Source organism: Salvelinus namaycush, chromosome 31, assembly GCF_016432855.1.
Source record: "Salvelinus namaycush isolate Seneca chromosome 31, SaNama_1.0, whole genome shotgun sequence".
NCBI classification, from domain to species: domain Eukaryota; kingdom Metazoa; phylum Chordata; class Actinopteri; order Salmoniformes; family Salmonidae; genus Salvelinus; species Salvelinus namaycush.
This window is the reverse complement of record NC_052337.1, coordinates 37,059,101-37,086,492: the sequence shown is the minus strand read 5'-3', so window position 1 is coordinate 37,086,492 and position 27,392 is coordinate 37,059,101. Positions and strand designations below refer to the sequence as shown.

General features: G+C 45.0%; 1 protein-coding gene across 1 annotated transcript; it reads right to left on the bottom strand.

Annotated features, from left to right (window-relative positions):
- Positions 1-1,287: 1,287 nt before the first annotated feature.
- Positions 1,288-26,286, bottom strand: LOC120025590 (oxysterol-binding protein 2-like). The gene is made up of 14 exons (XM_038970143.1): positions 26,264-26,286; positions 23,831-24,036; positions 13,053-13,303; positions 12,646-12,814; positions 10,918-11,044; positions 10,568-10,637; positions 10,258-10,392; positions 9,437-9,682; positions 6,997-7,117; positions 6,108-6,211; positions 5,602-5,697; positions 5,280-5,464; positions 4,863-5,083; positions 1,288-4,696 (listed from the first exon to the last, which is right to left on the bottom strand). The coding sequence occupies exons 1-14, from the start codon at positions 26,284-26,286 to the stop codon at positions 4,554-4,556; spliced, it is 2,097 nt and encodes a 698-aa protein (XP_038826071.1). The 3' UTR covers positions 1,288-4,553.
- Between the last annotated feature and the right edge of the window lie 1,106 nt (positions 26,287-27,392).

The window sequence follows — 27,392 nt, the reverse complement described above, 5'->3', positions numbered from 1 at the left end:
ATATGAATAACATTCCACCCATGAGGCCAAAGACGGAGCTTTTGGTCATTGACTGCAGGAAAGGGCTACACCCCCAAGATTAGATTAGCAGGTCTTTTCTTACTGTAAGTGAACATGGCATTACAGCAGCAATATTAGAATTTAAACTATGTGGCACCTGCTGTATGTAAGTGCTACTGCAGCAACAAATACGTATTTGGTGGGTGCTTATCTTTGTCCTATTTCACACATGTAAAAGTGTGTATTAATATTGTAATGACCTGACTAGATCATAAAGGAACAATTGTCCAGACAGAGGGTTGAGTTTACGAATTGACGGTTTATTAACCCAACTTTACACAGGCTACTGTTTGGCCGTAGCCCACGCCAAATAAATGAAAGATACCCCACAAGCCAACCGTGACCTTCTCTTGTGAAGCCCAGACGTAAGAGAGAGAACAATGGCTAAACCTCGTCTTAACTTCCAATGCTCCATCCCCCTGCCCAACCCCCCTCCACGCCACTCCGCCAGGATGCCCGGCATCAGAACATTCCAGGCATTCCCGTGATTGGCAGATAGCAGGTTGATTGGCATGTCGGACCCCGCGAACACTGGTAAGTACAACCCAACCCACTAATAGCCTACCACATAACACACCGCTGTCTGTGCGGGTCGCTACAATATGCATGTGTAAATTAAGGAAAAATCTGTTTTTGCATATCACAATTCTCCTTAAGACACCCTCCGAGAGTGGAGTCACGACCGGGGTCTACCCATTATCAATGGAGACTCTGAAGCAATTAGGGGAAATTTCAACATTTTCATATTCATAATCTCCATCAACACCCCAACATGTCCTTGGAAAGACTTGTCTTCCTATATATTTTTTATTTACTACAAAACATAGAAACGCACCATTTTCACATATGTAGATGTTGGAGTGGTGCTGGAGATGATGAATATAACGTTTAAAAATGGTGAAATGCCCCTTTAAGTGCGTTGCTCATGGGCACCTTTGACAGATTTTTCACCTTGTCATCTCGGGGAATAGAACTAGTGACCTTTCGGTTACTGGCCCAACGCTCTAACCTTCAGAGAGGTCAGTTTAGGGTGAAACATTGATCAAGATAAGCCAATAAAGTGCACATAGGTAGATTTATTTGTGTTTATTCAGTGTTACACCTTGAATACAGATTTTTCACCTTGTCGTCTCGGGGAATAGAACTAGTGACCTTTCGGTTACTGGCCCAACGCTCTAACCTTCAGAGAGGTCAGTTTAGGGTGAAACATTGATCAAGATAAGCCAATAAAGTGCACATAGGTAGATTTATTTGTGTTTATTCAGTGTTACACCTTGAATACATGTGTGCTAGAGACAAGGTGACATCAAACAAGTAGCCTAAAGTGGAGTGTGCAGCCTTCAGTGTCCTTTCACTACCCCATCATGAGACCCCAGGGCTTCTGCTGCTCCTTCATCCAACCAGCAAGCCCAGATCAGACAGATAGTCCCAGTGGAAATCTCCTCTTGGCTATGGGTCTTCAGGGAACATCATCCTTCCTGAAGGCTTGTCTCATTTATTTCTCATCTTTGTCTTGAGTTGAGAACTGACACCAAAGCCGATTACAACATTATAGACCATCTCTAATGACATTGCGAGTGTTTGAAAGACTACATTGAGACACTTTGTGTTTGAGCTAAAAAAAAATATATTTCCGAAGGCCTAGGGCACAAGAGGTGAATTCACATGTTCTTCTGTGAATGAAGTCTAGAAACAACTAATTGATACTAATGAATGCCTAATTAATACTAGATAACAGTGTATGAGCACACTAAACCATGCATGAGCTACACGTGGTGCCACAACACTCGTTTGAGTTCATTGATTGTGCATGTTTAAATGCCTGCAGTCAAACACAAAGATGTGTAATAATTGAATTACCCACCTCAATTGCACCGTGAAACTCGCCATTACACATGTTATAGTATAATTCATATGATTTCTTAATATTTAAAAAAATATAAGACTTTGAAACATTTCATTGCACAGGGAGGAATCATGAAACAATTTAAGATTTTGTCTGTACACAATTAGGCACTCAAACGAGTGCCTAGTGAAAGTCTACACACCCCTTATAAAGTCTTCACATTTTGCTGCCTTAAAATTCAGTACATCTAAAAATTGATTAAATTGGATTTTTGTTCCTACTGCCTACTTCACATTTCCAAAGTGAAAGATTTTTTTTCGAATTTTCCAAATTACAAAACAAAAAATAGAACATAGATGTCCTGATTCTGTATGTCTTTAGACCCCAGAGTTAATACTTGGTGGAAGCACCTTTGGCTGCCATTACAGCTGTGAAACATTTTGAATAAGATTCTACCAATTTTGCACAACTATTAGGGCAACATATATCCATACTTTGTCAAAATTGCTCAAGCCCAGTAAATTTGGTTGGGAGTCGTTGGATGGACAGCAATATTCAAACCTAGTCTTAGATTGTTAAGCATATTTAAAAGTCAGGACTGAGACTGGATCATTCAGGAACACTCAAGACCTAAAAGCCGATCTGGTGTGTCTTTCCCATCAACATTAACTCCTCAGTCCCTGCCAGTTACCAGCATACCCATAACATGATGCTGCCACCACAATACTCGAAAATAGAAAAGGATCAACAATATTGCATTCACATCCACATTACTGACCTGTATGACAAAGTGAAAAGAATAAAGCCTGTTTTAAAAAATCCACTCCAAATCATCCATTCTGTTTGCAACAAGGCTGTTAAGTAATACTGCAAGACAACACGGCAGACATGGACTTTTTTGCCCAAATTAAAAACTACAGGCTTGGGTCAAATCCATTACAACACAACACTGAGTGAAACCCTCAGTCTTTTCAAGTATTGCGGTGGCAGCAACATGTTATGGGTATGCTGGTCACCGGCAGGGACTGGGGAGTTTGTCAGGATAAAATAAAATAGAAAGGAGCAAAGCCCAGGTTGAAATTTAGAGGAAAACCCACCTCAGTCTTCTGAAAAGCTAACCCTGGGATAGTTTTATTATTGTGGGATGATTACACAATTTAAAACGTCAAAAACACCAGAATGGATTTCTAAGAGGTGTTGAGTGTTCCTGACTTAAATTTGAGGTTTGAATATTGCTGTCCATCAATGACTCCCACCCAAATTTATTGAGCTTGAGCAATTTTTATAAAAACAATGGATAAATGTTGCCCAAAGGTGCTTCCACCAAGCATTAACTCTGGGCTGTGAAGACATACGCAATCAAGACATCTTTGTTTTTTATATAGTATTAATTTGGATATTTTTCTAGAATTCTCTTTAACTTAAAAATGTGGATAAGGTTGTGTAGATCGGTAGGAAATAAATCAAATGTATTCCCTTTTGAGATTACATTTTAAGGCAGCAAAATTAATTCACAAAATGTGAAGACTGTGCAAGGGAGGTGTAGACTTTCACTAGCGACTGTATGACCAACATTTGAGAAATCAAGACATTTGAACAAAATCGATATAATCGTGGGTAGCTTGTAACATCCTCAAAATTCCCCTAATTATTTTAGGTCTGTACTAATCTCTTGTGGACAGACACACGTAACATAACTGGTATAGATTTTAGTTCTGGGTCTCAGAGATTATGTCTGTACAGATATTAAATCAAAAGTGCCCATAGTGATACCAGCGTCCTCTACACCTGTGTTTTCATGCACTGCAGAAAAGCAGTTTGTTACAAACCTGGGGAGTGCCTAGTTGTTGCATGGAAGGAAACAATGTTCCATATAGATATGTAAAGTATATTGGAGATACTTGAAGTAGAGAGTCGTGTCTGTTCTGGTTACTCTATTTCTATGTGCAGCTTTTTGTTTCATAACCTTTCAGTTAGACAAACCTGGGGAGCTTTATCTCCTGACATTCCTATTGGCCAGTGCAACATAAATGTTATATATCTCCAGCAGGAGGAACACTCTGTTCCTAACCAGCTCAGAGGAACAGGACATCCTATCCTAGCACCAAAACCCAAACTCTTTCACTTTCCTTCTGGCCTCTGCCTATTATTGTATAATATTATATACTTACGGTAGTTATTACCTTATTACCAGATCAATGGGGCACCAGGCACCACCATACATACCAGCTCAAAAACATATGGTTTTCCATGCAGTAGCTATTTTCTAACTCTTTCCCTCACACTCAAAATATTCTCTCATAAATAGTTATTTGTCTGTCTCACTCACGCTGTTGCACACACACTCACACACTCACTCAGTGAGTGAGAAACACACAGGTGTTATGATACAGAGCATGTTTGATTAGAGAACTACATCGGGGAGGGGGACAGATTATGTTTATATCTCAGTTCTTGAAGTATGGGAAGTTTACATTATTCTCAATGGAGGGCTCTATCTTTCTGGAACACACACAAATACACATACACAGACAAAGAGCTGTCTACATATCCATGTGTCTTCAGCGTGTGGATCCTCCCTTTGCTTGTCGATCAGTCCCTCAGCTCGGCCCTCCAGTGATGATGTCACAGTCCCAGGGGCAGAGTCTTAGAAGATATCAGGGCATTGGCTCCAGTCCTGTCTGTCTTTGGACTCCCAGTATCCACCCCTGTACACGTAAGTGCTCTCCCCCGTTGAATCATCTGTCCTCCTCTCGAACCACAGCGGCTGGAAGCCCTCAAAGTCTTGCCCTAAGGAGTCAGAGACACAAACGTACACAGATGTTCCTCAATATGGGTAACATTTTGCTGACATACACTGTATCACAATTGTCAAACTTTCTCTTCCTAGTTTCTATACTGTAATCTCTCTTGAGATATCTTATCTAGTCCTTAGTCCTTTCACTCCCCTCCTCACCTTCTTCCAGGGCCTGTGTGGCCTGTGCCTCCCTCTTCCTTCTCTCCAGCCTCTGTCGTTCCTCCAGACGCTGTTTGTGGGCGTTGGCCTCGTCCCACAGCCCCGCCTCCATCAGCCGTTGGTCGGGCCTCAGGCGGCTGTCAGTGGGGGCCACGCCCTCCTCAGGCTCGTTCAGGGTCAAGGCCAGGGAGGAAAAGAAGTGCATGTTCTCAGCATTCTCCCTGGTGGGTGGAGAAGGCACTGAGGTGAGACAGATAGGATGGACAGAGAGGGAGAGGGCAAGTAGCAACGGGTAGAGAGGTGGAAGTAAGATAACGTGCGAGGATGCAAGAGGAATCAAATAACTTGTATAAATAGGTTAGTGTGCATTATGTGCTATAAGGCTGACTTCATAATATGCAGGCAGGCTGATCTTACGGAAGTGGGTATTTCTTCCACAGCAGTTTGGGCTGGAGGGTCTGGTAGACAGTCTTTTGTTTGCCCTCTGACCCTCCACATCCCCGGCTGCTTTCTACTATCTTGGCACTCTCCATCTTCTCGTCCCAGGTCCCAGACAGGATATGGTGGGCCGTGCCCTCGCTGTCTGCTACCACACCTGTCACCTGGAGACACAACACCAGAAGAGGGAGGAGACATTGAAGATGGTAAGGACTGCCAGTTTGTTTCTACATGAGCTTTTTCAAATTGTTCCGCATGCAGCACAGAGACCCAAAGGGCAGAGGGCAAACCATGGATTTACCTTGCGTGGGAGGTCTCTGGAGAAGTAACTGTAAGGGACAAACTTGAGGTGGCAGGTGTCCTTGGTCCTGTGGTTGACTATTTCAATGTCCCCAGACTACAGAGAGAAAAACACAGGCTATTTTATCTCAAGCCTCAGGCTGATGATTCTCCTAGCTTTAGCAATATTTACATACTTTCCACAACATGCCAACATGCCTTATGTCCACAACATGCAATATTTCTAGTTTATCAATGTTAGCAGTCTATCGTAATAATTTACTATGGATGTCAATAATCATAGTACGGGACATTGTTTAGAGTGAGAATAGCAGAGCAGTGCATAAAGGGATGGAGACAAATGGGAGAAAACAGAAATGATGAGTATTGCAGACATAATGAGAGACAGTAGAGGAAGGCAGAAACCACGGGGCAGATTCTGCAAAACACAGCACACATCTACAAACAGTATGGACAAACAGATCAACACAAATATACAAACACACATTAAATATGTGAAACACACACCTGGTCAATCCACAGTTTTCCTACTATGATGTTGTGCACCGTGGAGGTAACTTTGCCCCACACATAGTGATTCCCACTGGAGTGGAACTGCAGGTGGATACAGCCTAGAGAGAAAGAGATAATTAAAATAATCAGCCAGTGGAGGCTCCTTAGAGGAGGAAGGAATGTACCATCCTCCTCTGGAAATTTCATTAAAAAAGAAATTGTGAAACATAAAACAAAGTTATCCGTTTTAGATAAAACTATACTAAATATATTCAAATGTCACTAAATAGTTGACTAAAACACACTGAAGGTGTACAGTAGCCTCAACAGAACTCTCTGGGGTAGCACCATGGTGTAGCCGGAGGACAGCTAGCTTCCGTCCTCCTCTGGGTACATGGACTTCAATACAAAACCTAGGAGGCTCATTGTTCTCACCCCCTTCCATAGACTTAGACAGTAATTATGACAATTTCCGGAGGACGTCCTCCAACCTATCAGAGCTTTTGCAGCATGAACTGAATGTTGTTCACCCAATCAAAGGACCAGAGAATGAAACTAGTACAAAAAGCATAAGCTACAGCTAGCACTGCAGTGCGTAAAATGTGGTGAGAAATACAATAGTCGAACAAATTAATTTCTTCACAAATGAAAAAGAAGCAAGAGAGAGAGCTAGCTATATTTTGTTGAATGGAATGGAATATGAATGACAGTCATACAATATGCTGTAATAGAAATAAGTCCATGTTCATTAAAAAAAACATTTGTCCTCCCTAATCTTAATCACTGACCACCACTTGCAAAATGTGCATTTAAAAAAAATAGCTATGTGACATGCTTCTGTATGTGTAACCAGCAATTATTGCATATCGGAGGAACATTCATGTACTGGGTATGCATGGCTCACCTAATGGCATGACAGAAATGTATTTCCCTCTGAACTTGCTGTCGATAGTGATCTCCTGCCACAGGGTCCAGCCTCGCTGTGAAGTCACATGGTGGGCGGCGGCTGGGGGGTGGTGACTGACCTGAGAGAGCAGGAGGAGGAGGATGACATCGTCAGTACGTAGGGGTGTGAACCTTGAAATAAAATTGGGATCCTAAACATTAAGAAAAATCTCTAACTGAAATACAATGTTTTTTGTTTTTTTCCTCCCACAAAATTAAAATCAGTGCAGTTATCACAAAAAACATTATTTTCCGTGTTATATTCCAACTAGATGATAAGCTATAAAGGCCTGGGGAAAGTTGTGTAATTTAAATAAAACCAGAGAGGAAGAGGTGAACTTTAGGCTACTTTGGTGAATTTGCGAGGCTTCCAAGACATATGCCCCCTCTTCTCTCTCCCTCGCTCTGGCTCACCTGCTCTTTCTCTTCACTAATGATGCGAGTGTGTGTTCAGTCTTCGGTCTTGCGTGTAGAATATCCTATTCATTGATGATAGGCCATGCTTTACTGAAGCTGCGAGCCAAGAAATTGCGAGTTACAGCAATCCATTACGAGATACTGGTTTTGATTGCCGAAAGATATGCCTAGTGAATGGTTCTGCCTCAGTCTGCCTGGTGGCTGACCTGCCTATACTGTGCGACTCCCTTCTCTTTATGAAAGATGCGAGGGTTTGTGTTCTCGAAAGTATGGCAAATAATCAGTCTTCTCCGTTCCAAAAATACTGAATCTTAGCAGTCGATTCCTAGTGCAATCGAATCTTGACACTCAGAAATGAGAGTCGATGTGCAAGGAGTCGAGGAATCAATTATTTTGGCGTCGACTCTCCACCAATACGTCATCGTCGTTAAGGGTTGGAAAAATGATAGAGAAAGGCAAGCGACAGCAGCGAAGTCCTGTATGGCAATACTTCGAGAAGTTAAATGAGATGAAAATGAAAACTTTGCGAGGTGGAATTAACATACAGTAATGGTAGTACAGGTGTTAGTACAGGTGTTACAGCAACTTGTTACAGCATTTAATAAGTTATTGATAAAAAATGTCATGTCATTACATTAAGATAAAGGGGGATCACAGCTATATTCAATAAAAGTCACGAGTTGATTTAAAACCTATGTTTAACCCTTTATCATGGTGGGTGTCTTGATGGATTTAAACAAAATTGGGTGACATAAAACATAACTTTTCTGTCCTTGCATTTATGGCAGTGTAAGTTGTCGAAATATCATACATTAATCATTAATCAGTTAAATTAGACATTGAACTTGAACCCTGTAAAAATCCTGGATCTAGCTTTCGGACAGTTTTGAAAACAGTTTTCTTGGGCACACAAATCCGAAATAATGTATGCGATTGCAAAATCTAAGTCACCTTTCCTTGATACTTGATACTTAAAAACCTAAATCGATACTGTCATTAACGTGGTTCTTCAATAATTATGCATAGTACTTGTTGGATGCGCATTTGGTGTCCAGCTGATTAGTTACAGCGTGAAGATTCCTTCCTGATCCATGAAGGAATCTTCCGAATGACAGTCAAGTGCCGAAAAGCTGTTGTGATAGCACAAGTGCTGGAAAAAAGGTGGTGGCGAAGAATGTCCAGAATATTCTGGTGTCTCATTCCTTACGCCGGTGAAGACAGTTGTGGCTGGATCCACGTTGGATCGAATACCCCTAGCGAATTGATGTTGATCTGTTATTTTCTGCTTGATTTACAGCAGGGTCTCGTTAGATTTATCAGGGAAAGCATCAAGGTAATGAGTTCGTGTTTTCATATGTTTTTGTCTACTGTGCGCAATTGTTAGGATAGACTCTATTCCTATTAATTATTCTGGATATATTGACAACGAAATAAATATCCTAGTGGGCCTATTCACAATATGATCTGGTATTGTAATAACAAAATTCAAGTACTGGAATAGGCCTAGTACTGAAACAGACATTTCCTCAATTTGGTGCTTAAAGTTCTTGTAATTATTGTTGCCAATTTATACATTCCTCTGCTCCTTTATAATTATTCATGATTTCATTTTTTATCTTTTTTTGTGAGAGATGTGGCCACTTTCGTTTGTTTCCCGCAACTTCAATATTGTCGTCCTCATATTAAGTGCTTGAAAAAGTTCCATGAAGTCCTTGAATTTGACTTACCATTGTCTGTATGAACCCTGCTTAAAGGATGTATAGTCCTTGTTGTATAGGTGGAGTTATGGGCCAATTTGGATATATTTTCACTTTTAGTACATGTGGAACTGCATGAAAATCCTTTTTATTTTCATTTCAAACCATTTAGAAATGTCACCCATTGGCCCCATTGTTTATAGAAAGATCCCTCTGTGCATCTCAGACATATGTTTCAGAGAGAGAGAGAGTCTGTGTGTTTGAGTGCGTTGCGTTGTGTCTGACCTGCTCGCAGATGGAGCGGTAGCCCAAGTCGTCCAGGCGGTCCAGCTCGTAGGTCTCCCCCAGCAGGGGGTTGAAGGGCTTGGCAGTGCGGTGGATGGTGGTGGAGTAGGAGGACACAGAGAAGGCTGCCACCAGGCACATCTGCTCCAGGGACGATTCACAGCGAGACGCCCGGTCCAGCAGGTCACTGTACTCCAGATCCTCAGTCAGACGCTGCAGCATCGACAGGGGCTCGTTGAAGTTCACCTGAGGTTACACACACAGGAACGCACACACACAGACACACGCATTGGAGTTAGACCCAACTGAGTTGCTGAACTGTTGCACCATCTATAGCCCTCAAATTCAAATCTGGACTTGGAAGCCAGTTCCACTGCTTTGTTTCATTCTTCTCCTCTAATCAGGGTCTGATTTAGACCTGGGACACCAGGTGGGTGCAATTAATTATCAGGTAGAAAAGAAAACCAGCAGATTTGAATACCTGTGCTCTATAGCCACCATGGTTATTATTTTACCCTGCTGGTCATCTATGAACCAGTCTTTAAATCTCCAACCGGTACAGCCAGAAGAGGACTAGCCACCCCATGGAGCCTGGTTCCTGCCTTCTACAGTTATTCCTAACCACTGTGCTTCTGCATCTGCATTACTTGCTCTTTAGGGTTTTAGGCTGGGTATCTGTAAAGCACTTAGTGACAACTTCTGATGTAAAAAAGGCTTTATAAAATAAATGTGATTGATTGCTAGAGCTTGCATTTAATACGCACACACTACATAGTGCAAATACTAGTACAGACCGCAGAATCACTTGTCGTTTCTCTTACAGGCATGGGAATCTTGGACAGCTCCTTGCCGATGCAGTTCTTCATGATGCTCCACAAGTTGAGGGAGTAGTTGGGTTTGTCTGGGATGCGGCTGCGTCTAACTCTGCGCAGCTGCATGTTGTCAGAGCCAGCGTCCTGAGAACAAATACATGTCAAACAGTCAGGTAAGCTGAGGTATTATAGGATAGATCTCACCATTAAATATTGTATCATACAATCCCTTAGGCCCTAAGGTAAGATACAGTTGTCCATGGTTTACTACGGCTGGGTATGTAAAGGTGTGGTAAAGAGCAGAAGCCTGCAGACTCACCTTCTCGTCGTGGCTCCATTCATTATTGGGTAATCGTCCGCTCATGATACTCTGGTTACTGGCTGAGCGTCTGAAACACAAACGCACTATGACTACTGTATACACAAAACACAGTATAATGAATTCATTAGACATAAAGAAGTGTAATGAATTATACTAGCGTCGTCATATTACATAGCTATATGAATGAACTCTACTTGGCCCCATGATCAGTAGAAATTAGGTCAGCGACCCTGACTGAGAAAAGAAAAGCCATATACTCTCACAGTTCCGATGCAAAATACATTAAACTAATGTTTCAACAGCAAACCTTCCTTCATCAGGGTTTCATCCCAGCGACCCTGACTGACCTGTGCTGGGTGTGGTCAGTGGCAGTCACTGTGATGAAAGCAGGGGAGTCCTCCATAGCATCAAAAAATTCTGTGTCCTCATTCTCATCACTGGCATCCCCCTCCCGCCTCCTCTCACCTCCGTCTGCCAGGGACACAAGATCATTCAAATCAAATAAAATTGTATTGGTCACATACAATTGAAGTCGGGAGTTTACATACACCTTAGCCAAATACATTTAAACTCAGTTTTCACAATTCCTGACATTTAATCTCAGTAAACATTCCCTGTTTTAGGTCAGTTAGGATCACCACTTTATTTTAAGAATGTGAAATGTCAGAATAATAGTAGAGATAATAATTTATTTCAGCTTTTATTTATTTCATCACATTCCCAGTGGGTCAGAAGTTTACATACACTTAATTAGTATTTGGTAGCATTGCCTTTAAATTGTTTAACTTGGGTCAAACGTTTCGGGTAGCCTTCCACAAGCTTCCCAAAATAAGTTGGGTGAATTTTGGTCCATTCCTCTTGACAGAGCTGGTGTAACTGATTCAGGTTTGTAGACCTCCTTGCTCACACAGACAGCGTGTGGGTGGACCATTTCAGTTTGTCCGTGATGTGTACGCCGAGGAACTTAAAATTTTCCACAACTGTCCCGTCGATGTGGATAGGGGGATGCTCCCTCTGCTGTTTCCTGAAGTCCACGATCAAATCAAATCAAATTTATTTTATATAGCCCTTCGTACATCAGCTAATATCTCGAAGTGCTGTACAGAAACCCAGCCTAAAACCCCAAACAGCAAGCAATGCAGGTGTAGAAGCACGGTGGCTAGGAAAAACTCCCTAGAAAGGCCAAAACCTAGGAAGAAACCTAGAGAGGAACCAGGCTATGAGGGGTGGCCAGTCCTCTTCTGGCTGTGCCGGGTGGAGATTATAACAGAACATGGCCAAGATGTTCAAATGTTCATAAATGACCAGCATGGTCAAATAATAATAATCACAGAAGTTATCGAGGGTGTAGCAAGTCAGCACCTCAGGAGTAAATGTCAGACGATCATCTCCTTTGTTTTGTTGACGTTGAGTGAGAGGTTATTTTCCAGACACCACACTCCGAGGGCCCTCATCTCCTCTCTGTAGGCCGTCTCGTCATTGTTGGTAATCAAGCCTACCACTGTAGTGTCATCTGCAAACTTGATGATTGAGTTGGAGGCGTGCATGTACACACAGTCATGGGTGAACAGGGAGTACAAAAGAGGGCTGAGAACACACCTCGTGGGGCCCCAGTGTTGAGGATCAGCGGGGTGGAGATGTTGTTTCCTACCCTCACCACCTGGGGGCGGCCCATCAGAAAGTCCAGGACCCAGTTGCACAGGGCGGGGTCGTGTTTTGTGTTTTTGTAGATCTGATTTTCTAACCTGAGTGCGTGTATGATATAAATGAAATTCTGAAAGACAAACCAGCGACATAGTCAAACTGATACAGTGCCTACTTTGCGTGCAGTGCCAGGGATGACCAGAGGAGGGCCAGCTTCTTGTGAGATTCCAATCCACACCAAGCAATAAACTGCACCAAACTACCTTCACAGTAAGAGCTTAAACAGTGTTTTCTAATCAGTTGCACTATCAAATATGAGAGGAGAGAACAGACTGCTTGTGTGTGTGTGTGTGTGTGTGTGTGTGTGTGTGTGTGTGTGTGTGTGTGTGTGTGTGTGTGTGTGTGTGTGTGTGTGTGTGTGTGCCTCTGACCTGGGTGTGTGCTGGGAGCCTCTCTCCAGGCCCTCTCCAGGCTGTTGTGCTGCTTGGCTAGCTGTTCAATAGTCTCCTCCAGGTGGTGGCGCTGTTCTCTCTCATACTGCAGGGCTCTCTGCCACTTTCGGCTGTGTGTCTCTGCTACGTCCAGGAAGTCCCGACAGGCCTGCAGTCACAGAGGTGACAATACATCCATAACACATCTACAGAGCTTAGCTACACCACACAGTCAATATGTAATAAACACTTCTATTGATCGTGGTATTGAGAGTTTTTATTGTTGTATTGATTAAAGCATTAGATTGACTACTAGCATTGGTCATACAGAAAGATCGACTGAAGTAGCCAGTAGGCGTTGTACTGAAATATTAGCAAAGTGTTAGCAGCAGTGAGTCGGTCCTCACATTGATCATAGCATTGGAGGTGATGCGGAAGAGCGTGGCACGCTCGTTGACGGTCTTGAGTTTGTCGGTGCCGTCGGTGGCCGTGCGCAGGTCCTCGAGCTCGCTGAGGGATCGCTGCAGGGCGGTGCCGTGTTTGCCGATTAGCTCGTTGCAGGTGCTCAGGTCGTCCAGCTTACTGGCCAGGGTCTTCAGAGCCCCCTGGGTCAGGGCCCGGTCTGGCTGGGGCACAGGGGCCTCGTCTCCAGAGTCATCTGCAGACCAGCCATGGTGGAAGGCAGAGTCAGAGTTACCATGCATTCAGGCATTTGCTTACAAAGCCAGATTCTTAGAATAGCACTTATAGCTTGATTCAGTCTGTAAGTGGAAGACATTATGATTGATTTTGAGGGTGGAAAGTGTTATTTTCTTTCATGCCGTAGGACGGTCACACTCATTTAAGTTTCCATTATGTTCCAAGAAGGTGAGGCATAGATACTGTGGACACTTATAATTGTGACGCACGCAGATATAAAACAACTTCACACTGACAAATAGACATGGAGACAAAGGGAGGGATCGATGGAGAGCTATTACGTGAAGTCATGTATGGGAATAGATGGAGAGAGTGTGAGGGATGGAAAGATATATTAACTCTACACACTGTCGTTGCCCCCCCCCCCCCCCCCCCCCCCTCATTCCCCTCCCCCTCGCCAGCAGAAAGCTGTGAATGACATTTCCATCGTTGCCGTGGAAACACAGGCCCATGCAGTTGCAGGTCTAGGTTATTTTTAGCAGCGGGAGGGAGAAAAAAAGATGACGCACTTCACTTCCCTCTGCTCCTCCCCGTGTTGGTATGAACAGGGCCATCAGTCACAGGCAGCTGAGAGGAAATAAATAGGCCAGTAGCAGCAGAGACAGACATATTCCTGGGGAGGGATCATTATATGGACCTTAAGGCACCCAGAGACAGGGACAAAGGACTTCTCAGTGAGAGAAAGAGCAGCAGTGTTACAGACATCTCAGAGCTGCTGGAGTCTGGTGTCTGACCACCCGCCACGGTCTCCTAGGTCCCCGCGACCCTACCATCTGCATCCGACAACAACAACAACGTCACCTGGAGTCTACATCATTGACACCTCAGAACTCTTACATACTAATGACACTACAAGTGATATCTATAAATAACGTTCTAAAACCATGACACTTTAAATACAGAGATATAAATAGTAGGTTTCTCATTTCCATGGGGATATTTCTACAACTGGGTCAAACTGTTGTGACTCTAGTGGTTGTGAGTAAATTTGAGCATAAACAATGTAGATATCACAAATGCCTACAGTAGATCCTACTGGGCCAAATCCATCAGCTCCTGCATTTGCCTGCTTCACGTGACACATGCATTCATGTATAAGCTACAATCTCCCATTCAGGCAGGTAGGTTTTCTGAATCTAGGCCAGTGTCAGGCAGAGCAGCCGTGGAGCTCCAGTGCACAGTGAAGAACTCCCATGGTGTCCAGAACACCAACAAACTAACATGGTCCAAGCACACCAAGACAGTCGTGAAGAGGGCACGACAAAACCTATTCCCCCTCAGGAGACTGAAAAGATTTGGCATGGGTCCTCAGATCCTCAAAAGGTTCTACAGCTGCACCATCGAGAGCATCCTGATGGGTTTCATCAATGCCTGGTATGGTAACTGCTCGGCCTCCGACCGCAATGCACAAGCTTCCTGCCATCCAGGACCTCTATACCAGTTGGTGTCAGAAGAAGGCCCTAAAAATTGTCAAAGACTCCAGCCACCCTAGTCATAGACTGTTCTCTCTGCTACCACACGGCAAGCGGTACCGGAGCGCCAAGTCTAGGTCCAAGAGGCTTCTAAACAGCTTCTACCCCCAAGCCATTAGACTCCTGAACATCTAATCAAATGGCTACCCAGACTATTTGCATTGCCCCCCCCATCTTTTACGCTGCTGCTACTCTCTATTATTATCTATGCACAGTCACTTTAATAACTCTACCTACATGTACATATTACCTCAATTACCTCGATTAACCGGTGCCCCTGCACACTGACTCTGTACCTGTACCCTCTGTATATAGCCTCGCTATTGTTATTTTACTGCTGCTCTTTAATTATTTGTTACTTTTATTTATTTTCTTTAGGTATTTTTCTTAAAACTGCATTGTTGGTTAAGGGCTTGTAAGTAAGCATTTCACTATAGGGTCTTCACCTGTTGTATTCGGCGCGCGTGACAAATAACATTTGAGGGGGGAAACTGGATTATTGAGCTCTCAGGGGAAGAAGATTAAAACGAGATAGTGAAAACTTCAGGCATCTGCATTGATCCGATGACCCATATACAGCACAGTGGGAGAGAGAAAGATAAGAGTGCCCGGGAGATATCTCTCTCTCACACACACATACATACCTCCGACAGCTGCGCGGCATGGTACTGCTATGACACCAGGTAGTTTACAACTGCATCTACATAGTCACCAAAACATGTCTGTATGAATAGGCACACCCCTGCTAAGACACAAACTGTGATAACGTAGTCTAAATGGACTGTGAGAAATATCTGCGATACAGTAGGACAGGAGGAGGGCTGCATGGTATGTTTGTGTGTGCGCGCGATCGTTAAGTACCCATCATCACTGTCATGTGTCATGTGTGGGTGTCAGAGGAAAACACGTCAGCAGGTAATTGTTCGAGATGGCCCTCGTTGGCCCTGATTCTGAGACATCTCACTATGATCCACCCCTACAGCTGATGGAGAGGGAACACACAATAGGGACGGCGACAGAAAAGATCCCAGGAAGAGGAGAAACAGCTACTGCTACTAGAATACAATATGACCCTTACAGATGATGGAGATCGCAGCAGAGCTACCATCCAGTTAAAATAACTGGCGTGCCAATATATTATCACCTATGATGTCATTACTGAAGACCTCTGTAGTTATAATACTCAATCACCCAAAAGCTGATCACACGCAGACACACACATAGCCCATACAATCTCTCGCTCGCAAGTACGCTGGTACACGCACACACAAATGACTTCAGTAAACCCCAATCTGGTGAACTTCTGATCGGACAAAACAATACCAGAACAATATCAGTCACTGTTAGGATGTACAACTTCTTAATATGGTGGCAGCTCTTTACTGGTGCCCAACCTCATTGACTAGGGAATTAGAGCAGAAACCATAAGACTGATACTGAATTAAAATCCACAGCTTTGGTAGAGTAATTGTAACGAACGTCGTAATCCTCCTCGTCTGAGGAGGAGCAAGGATCGGACCAAAACGCAGCGTGGTATGTATCCATATTTATTTGAATACTTTTAAACACGAACAAAAACAATAAACAGAAAGAAACCAACGACGCTACAGTCCTGAACTTGAGAACATAAAAACATGAACGCACGAACAGGAACAATCACCCACAAACAAACAGTGAACACAGCCTACCTAAATATGGTTCCCAATCAGAGACAACGTAAAACACCTGCCTCTGATTTTGAACCATATCAGGCAAATCAGACACACCTAAACCAATGAGACACATAACATAGACTACACCCACCCAGCTCACGTCCTGACCAACTAAACAAAGGCTAAACAAAGGAAATAAGGTCAGGAACGTGACAGTACCCCCCACCCCCCCTCCAAGGTGCGGACTCCGGCCGCAAAACCTGAACCTATAGGGGAGGGTCTGGGTGGGCGTCTCTCCACGGTGGCGGCTCTGGCGCTGGACGTGGGCCCCACTCCACCATCGTTAATCCCCGCTTCCGTGGCCTCCTCCTAATGATGACCCACCAAAATAACCCCACTGTACTGAGGGGCAGCTCCGGACTGAGGGGCAGCTCCGGACTGAGGGGCAGCTCCGGACTGAGGGGCAGCTCATGACTGGAAGGCGGCTCTGGCAGCTCCTGGCTGACTGGCGGCTCTGGCAGCTCCTGGCTGACTGGCGGCTCACGGACAGCTCAGATGGGCAGCGCAGGCTCACGGACAGCTCAGACGGGCAGCGCAGGCGGCGCTGGGCAGACGGGTAGCTCAGACGGCGCTGGGCAGGCGGACAGCGCAGACGGCGCTGGGCAGACGGCAGACTCTGGCCGGCTGAGGCGCACAGTAGGCCTGGTGCGTGGTGCCGGAACTGGTGGTACCGGGCTGGAGACACGCACCACAGGGCTAGTGCGGGGAGCAGCAACAGGGCGCACAGGGCTCTGGAGACGCACAGGAGGCTTGGTGCGTGGTGCCGGAACTGGTGGTACTGGGCCGAGGACACGCACCTCAGGGCGAGTGCGGGGAAGAGGAACAGGGCGTATTGGACTGTCGAGGTGCACTATAGGCCTGGTGTGTGGGCTGAGAACACGCACCTCAGGATGAGTGCAAGAAGCAGGAACATGACACACCGGGTTGTGAAGGTGTACTGGAGACCTGGTGTGTATAGCCGGCATCAAATCTTCCGGAACTTTAACACAAGTTTCAGGCTGAGTACGAGGAACTGACACAGGTGGCATCGGACAGCTAACACGCTCCTCAGGGCGAATGCCATGCATACTCTGCCAAACCAACAGCTCTCTCTCTTCACTCTCCTCCAATTTCATCAACAACTCCTCGAATGTCTCATAATCTCCCCTCCGTTCACTCTCCTCCAATCTGTCCAATAACTCCTCGACAATCTCAGACTCACCCCTCAACTTCGCCGACTGCTCCAAGTGCCCCCCCCCGCCCCCCCCCAATAATTTTTTGGGGCTGTCTCTCGGGCTTCCTACCGTGTCGCCGTGCTGCCTCCATTCGCCGGTATCCCTCCGCACATTGCTCCATAGAATCCCAGGCGGGCTCCGGTACTCTCCCTGGGTCGACCGACCACCTGTCTATTTCCTCCCAAGTAGTGTAACCCAGATCCTTATTCTGCTGCCGAGCTAGCTCCTCAAAACGCCGCCTCTCTGCTTTCGCTGCCTCCAGCTCTGCCTTGGGGCGGCGATATTCCCCTGGCTGTGCCCAGGGTCCTCTCCCGTCTAGGATTTCCTTCCACGTCCAGGAGTCTTGACATCGCTGCTGCTGCTTTTTACCACGCTGCTTGGTCCTGGTTTGGTGGGTGATTCTGTAACGAACGTCGTAATCCTCCTCGTCTGAGGAGGCGCAAGGATCGGACCAAAACGCAGCATGGTATGTATCCATATTTATTTGAATACTTTTAAACACGAACAAAAACAATAAACAGAAAGAAACCAACGACGCTACAGTCCTGAACTTGAGAACATAAAAACATGAACGCACGAACAGGAACAATCACCCACAAACAAACAGTGAACACAGCCTACCTAAATATGGTTCCCAATCAGAGACAACGTAAAACACCTGCCTCTGATTTTGAACCATATCAGGCAAATCAGACACACCTAAACCAATGAGACACATAACATAGACTACACCCACCCAGCTCACGTCCTGACCAACTAAACAAAGACTAAACAAAGGAAATAAGGTCAGGAACGTGACAGTAATGTAGTTAGTTACCTTTCAGTCGGTCAACTCAGTATAACACAGCTTTGGGAGTGTAATGTAGCTAGTTATCTTTCAGTCGGTCAACTCAGTATAACACAGCTTTGGGAGTGTAATGTAGTTAGTTACCTTTCAGTCGGTCAACTCAGTATAACACAGCTTTGGGAGTGTAATGTAGCTAATTATCTTTCAGTTGGTCAATTCAGTTCAACACAGCTATGGGGAGTTTGCGCACTAGCGCCCTCTACTGAAGAACATTAGAATCATGCCTGACAAGGCCAATGAACACCGTGCCTCACCGGAAGCCCCGCCTTCCACAGGTGATAAACCCACTTCAGGGTCTACAAATTCAGAATGCTCACGAACAACCGGTTGTTCTAGTCAGCGGTTGGTTCACCTCCATCGTCCTGAAGGACGAGTACTGTCATGTGGCCATGTATCCCCCTCACAGGAAAGTTCCTGAGGTTCCATTTCGAGGCTGTAGCCTACGAGTTCTGTTCCTCCCTTTTGGGATTTCCCTCTCGCCTCACACTTCACTAAAGTTGTGGAGGCGGGTTTGGCACCTATGCAGAGTCTGCGGCTCAGTATATTGGACTACCTGGTCAAATGGCTGGTGGTAGCAGAGTCGAGGGAGTATGTGGTGTTACATGCATCATTGCTGGTTTCCCATGTTCAGTCTCAGGGTTTCATAGTGAATCAAGAGAAGAGCTGCTTGACTCCATCTCAGCCCAATACGTCTCTGGGTCTCAAGTTAGACTCAGTCGAGAATCGTGCCTTCGGTTTCCGGCTTTGCTTGGTCCAATTTTGGCTAGGTCACCTTGTGCTTTTTCACCAGTGCCTGCACCTATTAGGGATGATGGCATCTATGATAGCAGTGATTCGCTATTGGCTGTTGCGACGCTTCCAGCAGTAGGTGATAGACACTCTCTTGGACGTATTGCGCCATCTAAACCACTCACCCCGTCATGCCTACAGGCTCGGTGGAGGGACCCGTGGCTGTTGTCACTGGGGACCCCCATGGTTCGAGTTATATCCCTCAAGGTGATCATGACAGATGCATCCCCTCGAGGGTGGGGTGCGCTGTGTGAGGGAAGCTTAATTTGGGGGTTGTGGACAGGGTCGCAGAGCATACTGCACATCAGTTACCTGGAGCTTTGTCCCGTTGTTGGCCGGCCAGTAGGTGCTGGTGAGGACCGACAGCGGGACAGGTCAACAGATAGGGAGGGGTGCGTTCTCGCCCCCTCTTAACCTTAGCTCGCTCCCTACTGCTGTGGAGCGGTGCACACTTTCCCTCGCTCTGGGCGACGCATCAACGCGGGTGCGAATCTGATATCTAAGTTGGGTGGAGGGGGTCCAGTTCTCTGGGGTCTCCCAGATATGGGAAATGTTTGGCAGGGTCGATGTAGACCTTTGTGTATTGTCGGCTGTTTTTCTCAATAAGGGACCTGAGTGTTCTGCTGGGAACTAATGCTCTCGCGCACCAGTGGCCTTGGACCCTCCTTTGCACGTTTCCCCAAGTCAACCTGATTCAGCCCACGCTGGAGAAGGTGAGTCTGGAGGGTTTGTCGTTGATCCTTGTGGCTCCACGTTGGCCCAAATGACCGTGGTTCACGGAGATCATTTGCCTTTTAGAAGGGGACCGGTGGCAACTCCCATTGCGCAGGGACCTGTTGTTCCAGGCACATTGGCAGGTCTGGCACCCGCAGCCAGAGATTTGGAGTCTGGGGGCTTGGCCCCTTAAAAGGTCCAATCTGATGGCAAAGGGATTACCTTTGAAAGTAACACTACTATACAGTCCGCAAGGGCACCCTCCACAAGAGGGTTGTATGGGTATAAGTGTTTGAGCTTTGGTAACAAAATAAAGGAATTGTTCCATTTCAGAGCTCTAGTGGACATTTATTATGTTTCTACAGGGGCTTTTCGAGCAGGGCAGTTCATTCTCCACCCTGAAGGTGTATATGGCAGCTATTTCAGCATATCATGTGGGAATCGATGGTGCCACTCCAGGGACTCATCCCCTGGCGGTGCAGTTTAAAAAAAGAAGGTGTAAGCTGTCTGAGGCCGGTTTGTAAACCTATTGTGCCCACTTGGGATTTGGCTTTGGTTTGGGATGTGCTGGGTGAGCCCACTTTCAACCGATGGAGTCTGTATCTGAAGATCCTCTCCTACAAGACCCTCCTGCTCATGGCTTTGGCCTCGGCAAAACGCATTGAAGATCTCCAAGCATTATCCATTCACCCCTCCTGTATGAAGTTCGCTCTTGGCAACTTGAAGGTGACGTTGCGTCCTAATGCGGCCTTCGCCCCTAAGGTCATGACTATGTCTTACAGGTCTCTAGCTTTTGAGCTTTTCGCTTCCTCAGTATGCTTCTGAGGAGGTTACATGCCGTGTGTCTGGTACAAGCGCTACGCATGTACATTGACTGGTCAGGGGTGTCCGTGACTAACTTTTTGTCTGTTTTGCTAATCTGACTCATGGTAGAGTGCGTTCTAAGCAGCGTCTCTCCCACTGGATTGTGGAGGTCATTTCTCTGGCATATGATAGCAAAAGGCAGGGATTACCTAACGGTGTACACACCCACTCCACCTGGGGTCTGGCAGCGTCTTGGGCGTTGTTTAAAGGGTTGCCTGTAGGAGATATTTGTGCTGCGGCGAGTTGGGCGTCACCACACACTTTTGTGAGGTTTTATTGCTGGATGTCACCTCCCCCCAGTGTAGCCCACAGTATGCTTACGGCTGGGGCAAAAGAGGGTCATTAAGCAGCGTGCAGATTGAACAATACCCAGGTACTGCAGGTTTTCCTGTCGGGCTCTGGGAGGTCTGCAGTGGGCCATTTAATTTGGTGTCCGCTGAGGTGGGCTTAGGGATTGATTTCACATCCCCATAGCTATGTTGTACCGAGTTGACAGACTGAAAGGGAAGGTACAGTTATGACTATGACTATTGTTCCCTGAAGGAGGGAAACAAGGTACAACATCAGTTTGACCCCGCACCGCCTAGTTCTGGGCTCATTGAAGAGCGATACTGAATTGAAGGATTCCGTGTGGAAGGCGGGGCTTCCGGTGAGGCACGGTGTTCATTGGCCTTGTCAGGCGTGATTCTAATGTTCTTCAGTAGAGGGCGCTAGCCCGCGAACGCCACATAGCTGTGTTGTACCTCGTTTCCCTCCTTCAGGGAACAGTAGTTATAGTCATAACTGTACATTTACTGACATAACCATTATTGCACCATCAGTGTCCACTGTACTATAAGCACTTTGAGCCATGGGCAAATGTAAAACCATCTAAATGCGCTCAGACCCTTCAAATCCTGTTGACTTAGCCTAGCTTTATTGCTACATATGTTTGTTTGGCCGCACGGACCCTAGCCACTTGCCTGGCTGTTATTGTAAATAATAATTGACTTGTTAAATAAAGGTTGAATAAAGAAACAAAGGACTTTAAAGTTTGAACCCATGTTCATAAACACACAAGCATACGCAAACAAACCAACCTTCCAGAGGGTAAGACTACTGGGGACAGAGGCAGAGGCCCACCCCTCTCCTATGAATGCAGAGCCTGAGAAAATCTGTCATAAACCCTATCTGTAGAAAAACATACTTTACATTTAATAGACCTATTACCACCATCTGTCATATTTAGGTCAGTTCAAATCAATAAGGAGGAAAAAGAGAGAGCTTCGACTCGGCATTTTCGCCAAGAAAAGCGAACATATAAAAGATGCCAAATAACAAAGTAGCAGCTAAATCACACTTGTCCCATTGTGCAGCTGAAAAATTAAATAAGAGGCCCAATGAGGTTGATTGGTGTTCAGCTCATCAATCTTGTGAAACACTACTGGGAAATCTGTCATAGTTCATAAACACACACACTAGTAAAGTCCCATCCAGAAATAAGCCTACCCCACTTACTCTCAAAGTGAATTAGCATGAGGACAAAAGAAAAACACCTTACATTACAACACAGGGAATTCACACACACACACACACACACACAGACACACACACACACACACACACACACACACACACACACACACACACACACACACACACACACACACACACACACACACACACACACACACACACACACACACACACACACACACACACACACACACACACACACAACTATAGCTTACTTGACATTTCTGTCCTCAATATAATTATAGCAGGTAATCAATACTTACAGAGGAAAATTCATTACAGAGGCTGCATTCAATCTCTTTCTCTTCTCCTTACAGTGCAGACGGAAAGAAAATTCTCTCAATTAAAATATGAAGCAACCCTCCCTCTTACTCCCCTGCCTCTCTCTCCTTCACCTTCTCTTGCTTCCTCCTCTCTATCCCTCTCACTCTCCATAGCAGAGTGGGAGGAGGAGTTAAAATGCTGGAGGATCACTTCATTCAGCTCTGGCTGTCATCATATTCAGAAAAAAGGGAGGGGGAGGGAGAGAGAGGGGTAGAGAGGAAAATAGAGAGCAAGTATGTGAGGGAAGATGGAAATTAGATGTGAAAGAGTGAGTAAGAGAGAGAGAGAGAGAGAGACTGGGCCACCATTACAAACTGTACCCTTGCACCATCCTTGGCAGTCACCCTCATTTGCACATGCCCACGAAGTGTAATTCAGAGACCTGGACTGAGACCAGCAATTGGTGGAGACATAGCTCAGAATTAGACTGTTCAATCAAGCCAATTTATTTTAAAGGACCCTAGAGCAGTGTGCCCACTTAGCAATGCAATGTGCAGAAAGGCCACATGATAGCACTGGAAGATTTTAAGAGAACAGACAACAAACCGCCAAAGTAAAATTATATTTAAATGTTGCATTATATATAGAGAAAACAGGGATACTAGTTCCATTCGTTTAGCAAGTGCACCACCTTGTGGTTGATGCATGAATAACACTGGTAACCTTGACATTGAATACTACACTACGATTTGTTTACCTCAGGTCCTTAACCTTATAATTTTCAGAAAAGTAGTGGATGCTTTAAAGGTTAGTCAACGTCGCAATATACATTCTCACCTTGAATGAGAAGAAAGCCCAAAGGTCAAATATCCCAGTGAGTTTCATATTGGTTTGATATAACTTTATCATTTATAGTCCAATTCCTTTCAACAGGGTCACAGATCACTGTGTTCTGTACAGTAGTACAGCCACAATTCCTACAGTTTGGTCCTATTTTCGTTATTTCTAAATATATACGAAGCTAAGCATTCTTTACCCACTCTCCCATTTAAAACCTCCCAATCCACCCAAATATGATTTTCCTCTTGCTCGCACCTGATTGGTGCATCATGTGAGTGGTGTTGGCCTTAGCCTGTTGGAGAGCCGAGACCCAGCGCTGACTCTCCCCATCGGAAGTGGCCTTCAGGTGGTAGTTCCGCCCTCCGCTGGTCAGCACCAGGTGGCAGGTGTCACCCACCTCAATGTGTGCCGTCGCCAGGGTGATGGTGCCACGGCAAGTGTGGGCCATCTCTGCCTGAGTCCTAATGCACAGAGACACATTCACACACAGACACACGTACACACACAGAGACAGGGGAGAAGAGGCTGCTGACTAAATCTAGTTCTACAGAGACAGAAATTATACATAACAGGGCATGCATACTCTCACACACACACAAATCCACACACATGCAATTGTTTAATATTTCATAGAAGTATCCCACTTGAGCATAGCTGATGTGAGTGCTTGGAAGTGTGTTCGTGTGTGCGTGTCGGTGCAATGTGCATGCGTTGGTCAGGGCATAAACTCTTTATACAGTGGTAGTACTCGAGAGTACAGTTACATAAACACACATGCCACAGAGGAGAGTGGAAAGAGAGGGAAAGTAGAGTTGAATCTACAAAGGAGCAGTGCATAAAACCCATTAGGCTCTATAAAAACACAGTGAACACGATAGCTCCTACATTAGGCTCTAAGTCTAATGTGTTCAAACGGTATGCGCCCCACAGCCTTGGGGAGGCTACAGCTGCTGGAGTATGTCTGTGGTACTGAATGACTGAATGGAAGTTTTTGCATTCACCACCAGTCCTTGCATCTATGCTTTTCAGTTTCTCTATCTGTGTCCATCTCTCTTTGTTGTGAATGACATAACAGCAGAGCTGTGCATTCCCACCCGAGACTGTAGGGCAGCCTGTAGGGCAGCCTACACACACACACACACACCACACACACACACACACACACACACACACACACACACACGCCTCTGACTAATGCCTCACAATTAAAGTGCATAACACTGACTGACATCACTCACTATTAACTGGTTTTAGGGAAATGTGCCTAACAACTGGCCATTACTGAATCAGCGGACCACACTTTCACACATTTGTAAAGCATCATGATGCATCAGGTAAAACATGTCCTATATTATCATCATCATAATGAAATGTTAGGACCTAGATAGGTCCCCTACTTGTTAATGTACATAGAGCATACTACACTACATACAATGACAGTCGTTCCTGGAATAGAACATATCTAGGGATAAATAAATGAATGAAATGTTCCAGAATATTATCTAAAATATTATTCACAGGTTCATCTATAACAATTCTCTAAATGACATTTGCAAAAATATCAATGACTACATCATATAGGCGAAAATATATATTCACTCATTTGGAGTCTGATACGTTTCTAGCTAGCTAGATATTTTGGGGGGTTATGATAATTATGTCCAGCTAGCTCATTCTTAATTTATGCCATGTCATTGACTGTGACTAGAGAATTGCCTTCCTGTGGGAATGGGAGGGGATGAAGCTCGTGGCATGCAGTTCTTAATTGCCACATAACGTTATCTAAACAGATAAGATATTTGTTTTGATGAGTAATATTGGCCTACCTAGCTAGCTAGCTATGTTAGTTAAAAAGCCACGGAATTTATATAAATTATGAACGTCAAGCACATTCTATAGACTGTCAACTACATGTTTAATCTAAAAGAACAGTCACTGTGGGATTGGTTTGAAACTGCACTGGATTTTGCTAGGATTAATGCAGTGCCAGCTAGCCTGATTTGACATCTACAGTAGATAGCTAGCGCGTAGCTAGCTGCTAGCAAATATTACCTGTAATATGACAGAAGGCCGTTGCTAAGGACGAACCACCGGCGTTGGTAGCCCTTCAAGTAGTTTGTCCATTTATACAGCCAGCCTTTGTAGGTATCAGACCCCGCAGGTTGCCCCCCTGAAGAAGTAGGGGAAGGCAAACTCTTCACCGGTTCACTCATTTGCCCCACTGTCAGCGGTAGATGGAGTCAGAGCAGAGGAATCAACACAGCTGTAGCTTGCTCTGTGTGGAGGGATGATACAGCTAGCTAGCTTGCCTATGATTCATAGTACGAAAGACCAACACCGCACCTGCTTTACCCATCATGTAACGTTAACGCCGATGAGGTAACCCACTGTAATAGCTATTAGTCGTTCAGCTAGATGAAGGGGTTGCCACGGCGATGGAGAGTGTGTTTAACCTTCTCCCCCTAACCTAGTTGAGCCTTCAGCACTGGTCCTGATGAGAGTAAGGTGTGTGACGTAAATAGTGGAGGGGAGTCGACTCCGAAATAATCGATTCCTCGACTCCTTGACCGTCGATTCCCGTTGTCGACTCATTTATGCATGTCAAGCTTCAATTGCGCTAGGAATCGACTCCTCAACTCCTAACATTCATTATTTTTGCAACGAATGAAACTATTTTCCGTAGTCTACTTCGAGAACACAAACTCTCGCATCTTTCACAGTGGTTGGCTGTTGATCTCCTAGGTTAGGGCTACCTTCCTGTAGGTTTTCGCTCCAACCACAGTTGTAACTAACCTGATTCAGTTGATGAAGCAGCTAATTATTGAATCAGATGCGCTAGATCCGGGCTAGATTGAAAACCTACAGGATGGAGAGTCCTGTCCTAGGCAATACATCGCAAAGCAGGAACCCTGTTGCTATTATTTCCAGAATTAACAGAATTTAAAAAATTAACCAGGGACCACAAAGACTACCTGAACCTCCCAAAATAAACAAAATCTCTGGTTCCATGACCTCACTGCTTATTATCCCAACTGACTTTGGCTCCTTTCTAAAACAAACTTCTACAGGCAAAAAAAATCTTTCTACATCTCTCTGGGTAGCCAAACTGGTATTTCACTGACAAAGTTCAGTTGGGTGTGTCTTGGGGGCCAAAGTAGAAATGTTTGCCGATGGTGGGTACATTCTTACCTTTAGCCATACAGTCAATCAATCAAAATGTATATATAAAGCACTTCTTACATCAGCTAATGTTACAAAGTGCTGTACAGAAACCCAGCCTAAAACCCCAAACAGCAAGCAATGCAGGTGTAGAAGCACGGTGGCTAGGAAAACTCCCTAGAAAGGCCAGAACCTAGGAAGAAACCTAGAGAGGAACCAGGCATGAATGTGGTACCCTCAGGCGTTTGGAAAATTCTCCCAAGGATGAACCAGACTTGTGGATGGCTACAATATTTTTTCTGAGGTCGGCTGATTTCTTTTGATTTTCCTATGATGTCAAGTAAAGAGGCACTGAGTTTGAAGGTAGGCCTTGAAATACATCCACAGGTACACCTCCAATTGACTCAAATTATGTCAATTATCCTATCAGAAGCTTTTAAAGCCATGACATCATTATCTGGAATTTTCCAAGCTGTTTAAAGGCACAGTCATCTTAGTGTATGTAAACGTCTGACCCACTGGAATTGTGATACAGTGAATTATAAGTGAAATAATCTGTCTGTAAACAATTGTTGGAAAAATTATGCACAAAGTAGATGTCCTAACCAAATTGCCAAAACTATAGTTTGTTAACAAGACATTTATGGAGTGATTGAAA

Coding starts and splice junctions, on each gene's coding strand:
- LOC120025590 (XM_038970143.1), bottom strand. CDS start 26,286: ATGCGAGAGTTTGTGTTCTCGAA. Junction 6,212..6,996: donor CATTTCTGTCATGCCATTAG/GTGAGCCATGCA, acceptor CTTTCTCTCTAG/GCTGTATCCACCTGCAGTTC. Junction 5,698..6,107: donor GAAAACTGTGGATTGACCAG/GTGTGTGTTTCA, acceptor TTCTCTCTGTAG/TCTGGGGACATTGAAATAGT.